This window comes from Pseudorasbora parva, chromosome 20 (assembly GCF_024679245.1).
Source record: "Pseudorasbora parva isolate DD20220531a chromosome 20, ASM2467924v1, whole genome shotgun sequence".
NCBI lineage: Eukaryota > Metazoa > Chordata > Actinopteri > Cypriniformes > Gobionidae > Pseudorasbora > Pseudorasbora parva.
In genome coordinates, this window is record NC_090191.1 from 33,543,076 (window position 1) to 33,553,928 (window position 10,853).

The following is a 10,853-nucleotide window of genomic DNA, read 5'->3' on the forward strand; positions in this document are numbered from 1 at the left end:
AGGTTTGGAACATTATGCGGGTGCTAGTACTTTTTAATATTTTTATAATTATAATAATTAAACCAACTTTTTAGTTTTGCACAACCTGTTTTAGAGCAGCCTAGTTCACAGCGAATGCAGCTACCTCCATCTCGGCGTGTGCTGTGAGTTTAACATGCATTTGGGAACAAAATGTGCACCAGCCACACATTATCATATTTGCCTAATTTCTACAAATGATTTCAGCATTTCAAATATGCACGTTTGACAGTTGGGTAAATCTGTTAACAAGATTAAAGCTCAAGGGTTTATCCCTTTTAAATCGAAGAAGTTAGAATTAAAGTATTATAATTTCCCTACTGTAGAGTAATATACTTGTAATTTACTTCCATTGTATGCCCATTTATTCCATTTTAACCCTTTTGCAGTATAATACTTCATTATTATTATTATTATTATTATTATCATAATATACTAATTGTTTGGCTTCATAAAACACCAAATTAGATTGAAACACTACATCACAGCTAAAAAGAGGTTTGAGTCGACAATAAAGTCCAGATACAAGTCAAATACTTGTTACTCTGTTCAATCCGGACACTGAACATGGGTTATATTTAACTTTAACTGTACAAATATTTCTTCCAGAGGGGATGGACATAGAGGGACCACATTTTACAAAATTCTGTAGGAAACACTGCATACATTGTTGAATTTTGTAACCAACTTTGGATGATTATATTATGGAAGGAAAAAGATGGATAAGAACCCACAGAGGATGAATGAAGGTTGGGCCATGAAGTAAAGGCAGCAAAGGAGTGATTCCAGAGTAAAAGAGTTGGTGTTCCTGTGTTGAGATACACCCACACACTCAGACGTCACAAGCACCGACAGTCTACCCAGTACAGGCTTGTCTTGTAACCACGCCTTTGTTATAGTAGATGAATATCTAGTTCCTTTACAGATACAATTTCCTCTACCACTGATGAGATATTGGAAGCTTTCAAGGAACTTGGACGGAAGAGGTTATGTAGAGGGCTTTATCGTTCCCAGTAATGAGGCATTCTTTACACTGCTAATAAAAGTCAGATGACGCATCCTGGAACATCAAGCCACAAAGAAATACAATTTGAAATGCCATGACAGTCATCTAGCAGCGTTTACACTGCAAGTCTTAATGCACAGATCGGTTATATCTGTGAAGCTTGTTAGTTACAATACAGCAAAGTAGTGGATAGTGCAGCTTGTTAAATTAAAGCAAAGTTGTCACATACATTTTTTGTGCCAGTGTAAACATAGCCCTAGACTGCAGTACCACTGATTCATCCACCAGGGGGCAGGAATATGATCCGCCGCACAACACTAGGCTTGCTGCCTATTCGACAGAAGTTTATCAGATCAGAGCGTAGCAAGTTAGCTCACATTTTCCCTGTCAGGCAAGCTCGTACACGGACCACATGAAGTGAGTCACTCTTGTGTGATGGTGTTTAGCACTAAAGTAGGAGTGCTGTGTTTGTGCTTCACACCCAGATGTCCAGCTGTCATGTGTGTCGAGGTGTTAGCCCGCAGGGGGTGCAGGCTGAGCCGCGCTCATGCAATATGGCTGACACGCCTCTCATCAAAACACATGAGAACTGTATGAAATTGTCTCCCCATGGGATGAGTAATAAGGAACCCTGTTATTGACTTCATCTATACTGACATTTGACTTCCAACCATACATATTTTCATTATTTTGTGCACAACTGTTATGGTGCTGATTAGAAGCACTGATTTTGGAGATGCACACAGATTCGTTATGAACATGGGTATAATGTGTTTTTTTTGTATAATAGGAAAAAGCTAAAGGTGGAAGGTGTCCTGATCCAAACACACTAAAGCATGTCCTGTTTCACACTTTTGTATTGACACAGGAGAGTAAGCTTAGAATCTGCACATCGTTTATCTCCATTTGCTTAACACACACCCCAATGCTTTCACACTTTTTAACACAAATCCCTATTAAAACCAGCTGACACATCATGCCAGTCTAAATATTGTTGCTGAGAGTGTGAGAAGGTAGCAGTAAAAGTTTTGGGTCTGTAGTGAACCATACTCCTTGGTAACACAAATGTGGTGATCAACGGGTGTGTGATTTTGTGCACACTGAGAATAGCAGCTTTTGTTAAGCAGGATTTGTTTACAGCATGGTCTGGGTCAGTTTCTGGTTCGGACCACTGAAACTTTGAGACTCATCAGTCCTTCCCACACTCTAATACACAGATAGCAACCAGCACTCTGTGTGCATGTGACCCCCTCAGCCCTGATTGATATTGTAATTGATCATCCCCCTCCCCTGCTGATGAGTGGGTGATAACGACCCAGTTCTTCATTAGGCAGATCTCAAAGCAAATATGCCTGTACTTTACAGCCTTCATGCAACTCAAAGACATACATAAACCAATCCACATTGCAAATAGAAACAGACTTGCTTTCAGTTACCACAAAACTTTTTTACCCCATTTAATCTTTTCTGCGAAATGGGGAATCTAAGAGGTTTTAGTTGGTTAATTTGTTTGTTTTGAGCTCCAAAATTACTTTATCAGGATGTAAGTCTTTATATTTTAAAGGCAGAAAAAAAGTTTCTAAAAATGTGTTTGTGCCCTAAAGATTTAAACAAGCATTTTATGAAAGGATTATAAGCTCTCCTGCTTTATGGACAGCGGCATATTTTGACACTACTGAAACGTACTAACGTAGCATCTAGTAGGCATTTGCTTTGAAAATTTGCTTTGTTGATTTGAGGTAGCAGAGATGGTCAGGTTCTCCCAGACTTTGTCTGTTCAGAGTCATTTACATATCCCCAGCTCCATGCTCTTGCCATTGGTTAGTTTACATTGACTCCACCCTTTCAGAACTCTGTATATAAGCACTCCTACCTCTCACGTCCCTAGAACAAAGTTAGAGATTGTTAGAGCACACGCATACCAAGAGTGTGTTTAGAAGTTAGAACGCTCCGCTCAGGCGGACAATCACGAGGTTGGGGGGGGGACGTTGAGGTTTAGACCTCATGTTACATCACGTTTTTATTTAAGAATCACTTGTGGATTATTGCCGACCCTTGGAAATAACAGAAACCAGCCAGTGGATTTTATTGAAAGAAATGGTGGCTTACGATGAACCTTGTGTGGTACCTATCAAACGGACTTTACAGAAGATAGACTATCAGAACCAGACTTACAAAGAACTAGAGGTGAGACCCAAAAGCGATTAATCACAAATTCTGTTCTCCTGTTTTTTGTTTTTTTTTGCTCTTTGTTTTTCATGATAAAAGCGTGTTTGAGTTCCCACTCTTTCTTTATCAGCCAAGTCAGAACCTTGCCCTGTTGTTATCTTGCACACACACTGGCCTTTAAAGGAGTAAAAATCACAGGTGTGTTTCTCAAGAGTGTGTGTTTGGTGGGGTGAGACTTGAGAGTGTGTGAGTGCTCTACCTAAATTGACCTTTAGCCTCATTGATTTGCAGTCATTGAAATACTGGATTGCATTTAAACAGTTTTCAGCATCTTTTGAAATCGTCTTGCCCAGTTTATTATGCATATACACAAAGTTTAAAGCCAGTGTGTTTGGTTGTACACCTGGGCAAAAGTTTCACAGGTATACTTATGGTTTAAGGGACCTTTCAGGGTTTTTTTTGTGAAGATGTGAGCATGCAGAGATTAAGAGCATTCTAGCTATCTGAAAGAAGTCATTAGCACGGGTATGTTTGAGCATTGCTTTGAGCGTTTAGAAATGTATTCAAGATCCAGAAAGAGGCTTTAATCTTACTTCTCTTTAGCAGGCTGCTATTCCTATTTGCAGTTTCAACTTTGATTCGGAAGTGGCCACAGAAAGGGTTTAGTTGTCGGGAAGGCTAAAGCAGAAGTAGCAAATTATGAATGAATCAGGAGATTTTAGGAAGTTGTGGCTCAAAGCTGATGAACTTTGCTTTAGCCACAACAATCTTTTATTTGGTTCCCTACATTCATTTTATAATCACAACTTATTGTTTGTTTGCCAGGCAATTGTGTGGCTTGCCAGTAAGAATTCAAATGATCTAATCTGTTCAGAAGGATTTTGATGAAAGAACAGAAACAATACCACAGACTTCCATTGTTTTTATGTACAGCTAATTATAATTACTTAGGGACTGAATTTTTATTTTACCTCTGAGGTAAATCATCCTCACATGGCGATATCTCCACATTTAGCCAACTTCTAGTGACAATAATTTCTCCAAAGTTTAGCCAAGCAAGCAAACTGTTACACAGCAGTAGTCTAAACTTTAGTTCCTGTGGGGGAGGCTTCCCCCTGATAAGTTATCCTAATCCAACTCTCCAGGGGGGTCCCTAAAAAGTCAACACAACCAGAAATAGCCACAGTATCAGTCTAGCTGTCTGTCTACATGTTACTCTTTCCACAAGATAATCTATAATTTCAAAAAAGAGAGTGTTTGTTATTGCAGGGCTTCCCTAAACAGCAGGAAGAGCACAATGGGCAGCAGCAACACGCTGATTATTTTCGTAGAGCCACTAATCGCTCACACAGGTACTGCTGTGCTCTTTTGAGTTCAGTTTTGGGCCAGACTGCTTCCTCTGCGTTCAGTCTCCCCAACATCTTGTGTTTTTGGCCACCAGTGGAGAAGGTTCAGATGTGGTCTTCATGTTTACTTGCATGATGTTACTGCGGAGGAAGGGCAGGCGGGCAGAACTGGGTGGCCAAGTCCAGTTGGGCTTTGGCCACAGTTGCTACTAAAGTGAAGTTGTAGATCTGCTTGGCAGCTGTCTCTGCCAGTCAGTGGAATGGTTTGGTTTAACTTTGCCAAGATGAGAACAACACATCCCTTTTTAAATACTTTTAGCAGCTGGAAAAGCATCCAAGCACTGGAAAATGTATTGAAATGTGCAGTTTAAAAAGTGCCAAGCACATAGTGATTTTTGTTCCTGTAGCTTGAAAGGACGCAAACACTTTCTGACGACAAAGCTCACGTTGTTCCAGGAACTGTAGACGTTTTTTCAGTTAGATCTCTAGAGTGAGTGTAGGATCAACGTCTGAGATTGGTTTGGCTTTGAGTCTCCCCCCTTTTCTCAGGTCTGTTGAGGTTGGCTGGAGGCCCAGTCATTATGGATGTAGGGTTTGAGAGTGCTCACCTCCCCCTCTTCCAGGGGGTTCAGGTGTGCCTGTATCTCTCACGCAAGGGCCACAGGGCCTGCCTAAACACGAAACCATAAACAGCTCTTAATGGAAGAAAGGAAAAAGGTGGGGGGGGGGGGGGGGGTAGAGTACTCCCTGTTTACAGGGCCTGGGTCAAATCTGTAACTCATCGTGGTGGTCCATCTGACCCAAATAAATACACACAACCAAGGGTTCTCAAACTTCCCCTTGAAAGTGCAAATTTATCTTTAAGTTAACAACAGCACTGATTATGAGACCTGTTTGCTATAGTTAGACCATGATGTCGAGTTTATGCGTGTCATCAGTGTGGGACAGCTGACTGGAGTCTCCTACATTCCAGTCATGCCTCTTGAACCCTAGGTGTCCAGGGTTGCAGTCATAGAGGGTTTTTGTGTGTGTGTATATATATATATATATATATATATATATATATATATATATATATATATATATATATATGTGTGTGTGTGTGTGTGTGTGTGTGTGTGTGTGTGTGTGTGTGTATATATGTATTTTTTGCTGAAAGGGTCAATCTCATCTGACTGGCATAACAGCTGCTAACTCCAGAGGTTAGGAATTATACGATAGCCTCCGTTTAAGTAAGGCCGCAATTTGTGGTCTCAATTTAGTCTTCTTGTATTGGCAGTAATGAAGCACTAAGGAATCTGTTGTGGTCAGTAGCGGGTGATTTTAAGTTTTAACATTTATTTTCATCCATGTGTCTCGTAGGAACCCTGTACTAAGCGTGTGAGGCCTCTTGGCCGAGTGACCTCGCTGGCTAACCTCATCTCTCCCGTGAAGAATGGGGCCGTCCGACGCTTCGGCCAGACCCTCCAGGCCTCGTTCCGGGGCGACGGGCGGTCTCCGGGCGTGCCCCAGCAGAAGCCCTGCAGCAAGGCCGCAGCTCCCACACCACCCAAACGCCGCAACAGCACACTCTGGTCCGAGACTCTGGACGTCCACCAGAAAGGAACCTTTTCCACCAAAGAGATTAAGAGACAAGAGGTGAGTACAGTCGGAACTATGGATTCCAGACAGCACTGAAAAACCTAGACTATTAAATCCACTCCCAGTCTTCCTGCCAGACGCTACTGAATCAGGCCTGTGTGACTTATTAAACCCAAAGGGCCTGGGGCTTGGAAAGTGTTCCTTCTCCCTCTGTTGTTATTCTCCATCGCTTTACCGCTCTTGGTCTGGCTATGTTTTTTTGGCGTGTGTTTTTAACACGCAATGGAATGGAGCAGAGAGAGTCTGGCTGTATTCTGCCATCTCAGAGTTAGGCGTACAGTGCTAACACAGACTGGCCAGTCTGACACACAAAGTCTCCACCTCTCATTCACAACTAGACTAAGTAATCAGACATAACAGCAAACTGTGAGCCCCTCAAATATTTCCCACTAAAGAGAGAATCAGACGGATGTCTAGGGGCTTGGCCAAAAATAACCTGAACAATTTTCTTGGTTTTGAATGTAACCATCCGTTTTGTCTCTCCAGGCAATTTTTGAGTTGTCTCGTGGAGAACAGGACCTGATTGAAGACCTGAAGTTAGCCCGAAAGGTTTGTACATTTCGATTTTTGCTTGGAACATTCAAAGGAAATAGACCAAATAAGTTCTTGGCTGTGCTTTCAAAGTTAGACATACTGGCTGGCTTCCTTCCTCCATTTATGGCCATAAATATCTCTCTTTAAAATTAGAAGCTGTAGCTATTATTTACAAATTTCTTTCATTTTGTGTGTCCAGGCGTACCATGACCCCATGCTGAAACTCTCGATCATGTCTGAGGAGGAGCTAACAGCCATCTTTGGAGACTTGGATGCTTATATTCCTCTTCATGAAGGTAGCTATTGTACCTGCACATCTTTATTTATTTTAGTGTTAACGGTAACGACAAGAAGTGCTAACTCATTCTTTACCCAATCAGATCTTCTTGCTCAGTTGGCGAAGGCTACAGGCCCAGATGGGACAGTGGGACAGATCGGCAAGATTGTTGTGAACTGGGTAAGTGTCTTTTTTCTGTCTTTATATTATGTACATTAATTGTTGAGCATTGTAAGAGTGTTAACACTAACTCTCGCTTTGCTCCACAGCTTCCGAGGTTAAATGCGTACAGGGAATATTGCAGTAAACAGTTAGCCGCAAAAGCCTTGCTTGACCAGAAGAAACAGGACCCAAGAGTTCAGGACTTTCTACAGCGCTGCCTTGAGTCACCTTTCAGCAGGAAACTAGACTTGTGGAGTTTCTTGGACATCCCTCGTTCACGATTAGTCAAATACCCTCTTCTTTTGAAAGAAATTTTAAGACACACACCACCAGATCATCCAGACACAGCAAGCCTTGAGGAGGCGGTAAGTACAAACACACATCTAGCAACTATAGGCTTTTAAATTGAGCTGTTTGGGTAACATTTGATGTTAATGCTGCCTTTGTTCCTCTTCTCCAGATAAGCATTATTCAGGCTGTGTTGGCTGACATCAACATGAAGAAAGGAGAGTCAGAATGTCAATACTATATCGATAAGCTGGAATATTTGGAGGATAGACAGAAAGACCCACGCATAGAACATTGCAAAAGCCTGCTTTGCCATGGTGAACTTCGCAACAAAAGTGGCACGGTGAGTTATTGTCTTCCACTCAAACACACCTATGAACGCTTGGGGCAAATTATTTTTGTCTTTATTTTTCTGGAAATATAAACACAAAGACGACCATATTCCAAATAAGGCCATCAAAGGAAAGCAATTGGCTCTCTTTAATATTCAAACACATGACACAATGACAGGGGAATCTTTTGAGAACGCCAGGGGAGAAAAATGTTAATACTTGCAAATCAGTCCAACGTTCAAACATGTCAATAACCAGACCACTCTTTTTCCTTTTCCCCCCTTCATTATTATGCTTAGAAGTTGCATGTGTTCCTGTTCACGGAGGTTCTGGTCTTGACCCGACCTGTGACACGGAATGATCGGCATTGTTTCCAAGTGTACCGCCAGCCAATCCCCGTGCAGGATCTCGTATTGGAAGACCTGCAGGACGGAGACGTTCGCATGGGCGGCTCATTCCGAGGGGCCTTTAGTAACGCAGATAAAGGTAAGGTTGATGCCTCTCAGCGTCCGGCTGATCACACCATTTCCTTTGGTCATTTTTTTATTTAATTGAATTTTACTCATGGATCTTTTTTTTTTCCTTCTCCCCTGTAGCCAAGAACATCTTCCGGGTGCGCTTCCAGGACACATCTCAGGGTCAGTCCCACACACTGCAGGTCAATAACATCTTTCAAAAGCAACAGTGGCTCAACTGTCTCCGCAGCGCCATGTCAACCCAGAAAGATTCACCGCTCCCTGAGAACGAATCCTTGTCCACCCCTGCCAGTGCCGACGTTTGCACCAAACGACGCTCATCTTCAGTCTCCGCCATCATCCACATGGAAGAGATGGATGAAAACTGTCCACGGGCCGCAGTTTCCGCCCCTTCTTCCCCCAGCTCAGAGGAGCCTCCCAGCCCCACGCCCTCCGCAACCTCTACCCTCTCCTCATCCTCTTCATCTTCTTCAATTTCCGCCCCCTTCCTGCCCCGCAAATCAAAAAAGGACAAGCGTTCACTCTGCTCGTTGGGCAAGAGGAAGGAGACCATGGTGTAAAGACTAAGCTATCCCAGGGTGCAGATGGAGTGGCACCTTGCGGAGGACTTGTATTTATGTACGTGTATAGACTGTGTGTTCTACAGCAGTGTTTTCGTGTTACTGTCCACAACGGCAGCTATTATTACCAAATCCCTCCCCCAAAAACCCTCCCAGGTCCACATGGGCCACACCAGTACCAGAAAGACAGTATTTGTGAGGTGACTGTGTGGATCTCAAGGGATTGAAGATTGAAGACATCCCTCACACTTTAAAATCACCATGTTGATTTGTGTGAGCGCAAGATCACACATCTAGTCTTGTTTACTGTTAGTTTGGTCATTTTTTGTTGTTTATTTTATTAATATTGATTTTTTTTTTGTAATTAAAGTTATACTTTTTTAAACTTCTCAATAAGATATTTACTGTAGCTCTTTTTTGTTTTTATTAAAAGCACTGTGTTTAGCTTTTAGAAGGGAAGAATACCCACTAAGAAAAGAGATGAAATATCTAACGTAATAAATACTTTGTAAATGTCTGATTCATAGCTCTACTGGAAGGCAAGTCTTACAAGTACATTCCCATTAAACGGATACTTTAAAAGCTCCATTTTATATTTAAATCAGATGGTATAATTTATCAAGACAAAAATGCTATGTTCGGTAGCAATAGGATTTGTAGTTTCCAATTGGAAAATGTCCATTTTGTTAATGCAAAAATGAAACCTGAGCCATATTTTTTTTCACCCCCTAAAATGATGGATGAATATTTCAATGTAGCATCTTGCATGGAGCTTTACTTGTTGAGTCCTGCCTTTATTATCATGAGGGCCCAGTGCATGTACATGCTTGTCGAAGCAGAAAGTTGACTTAGAACGGAGAGTCGCCTAGAAGAGAAGTTGAATGTTGAATGAGGGCTTGAGAAATGTTGACGTGATATTTAGAAGGAAACTTTGGAATAGAGTTGGAAATGACTAGAGGGGCTTGATGATTGGCGCTACTTGATATTAGCAACCATCCATGGACTTTGGTTTGCTGTTATTTTTATTTCGTAGTGTCGTCATGAAGTAGGAAGGTTCGATACACTGGTAAAAAGCCAATGTATTGTTTTGAGAAGCAGGAAAGATGAAAAGTATGTTTAGGAGAATGAGCTGTTAAAGAAGGTTAAAGAATGTGATGACCACTTCAAAATGTAAATGTCTGTAAATGTCTGAGAACGTTGGATGTACAGTATTGAGAGGGACTGTGGTGGACTGTATGTACAGTATTTGGTGTAAAAATCAACTATTAAGAACAATAAAGGTCTGTGTAAGATTTGCATCTAACAACAGTTTCTTCTCTTCTGATATGAATTGCTGTTCTACACTTCAAAGCATAAATCCAACAAAGGCATTTGAGACGTTACCTAAATGTTTAACACATGCCGATGTGATCATGAAAAAGATATCACAAAATTCTTTCCATAAATTCCAGGTAGACAGGCACTCAATAAGCATACCGTCACAAATTCACCCACACGCAGGTTAATTAGTACTAACTACTTCTGTGTTTTTCTCCATTGACAATGAATCACTCAAAAGGACTTTAAACAAATCCCCCAAAATGGGCGACATGCCTAAATCATCTCCCATTTTTAGCATTTGGATGATTTTCATACACTGAATCTGTGTCTTATCCAGCTCCACTGCCCTAAACCCCCTCTCCATTTCATCTAGAACTTGGCAGCTGCATAAAGTAAGTCTGTATTAAACAAATACCTTCATTTATCTCCACAAACCCCCTTCACTGATGGTATTTGCCTCTGATAATCTCTTTAGTGGGAGGCCTAAAACAAATGAGCTGTCAGGAGTCACTTAGCACGTCCGCTGACGCGCTTTGGAGTCTGGATTCGAATAACACACGATCGCTTTGTTTGTCTGACCGTTCAATCAGAGAGTTTGTGTGTGAACACTGACGACGGGTCCCAAGAATGCGATCGGTTCTTGTTTAAAGCTAATCTCAGCCAGTGAGTTCACAGAATGGATTGATTTTACGTGTGTTAAGTCATTTGGCTCTTAGATGCTCAA

General features: G+C 41.6%; 1 protein-coding gene across 3 annotated transcripts in view; it reads left to right on the forward strand.

The window, feature by feature from the left end:
* Nucleotides 1–10,101, forward strand: part of net1 (neuroepithelial cell transforming 1) — a 34,037-nt gene extending 23,936 nt beyond the window's left edge. For 2 of the 3 annotated variants that reach the window (XM_067427321.1, XM_067427322.1), the window contains 8 exons: nt 5,902–6,177; nt 6,667–6,729; nt 6,914–7,010; nt 7,095–7,171; nt 7,261–7,518; nt 7,614–7,784; nt 8,073–8,259; nt 8,370–10,101. In XM_067427321.1, coding sequence (XP_067283422.1) covers nt 5,902–6,177; nt 6,667–6,729; nt 6,914–7,010; nt 7,095–7,171; nt 7,261–7,518; nt 7,614–7,784; nt 8,073–8,259; nt 8,370–8,809 — 1,569 coding nt within the window. In that variant the 3' untranslated portion in view covers nt 8,810–10,101. Of the gene's footprint in view, nt 1–2,928; nt 3,212–5,901; nt 6,178–6,666; nt 6,730–6,913; nt 7,011–7,094; nt 7,172–7,260; nt 7,519–7,613; nt 7,785–8,072; nt 8,260–8,369 lie in introns of those variants that run through there. The other variant, XM_067427323.1, reaches the window with a different exon arrangement.
* Nucleotides 10,102–10,853: the final 752 nt, after the last annotated feature.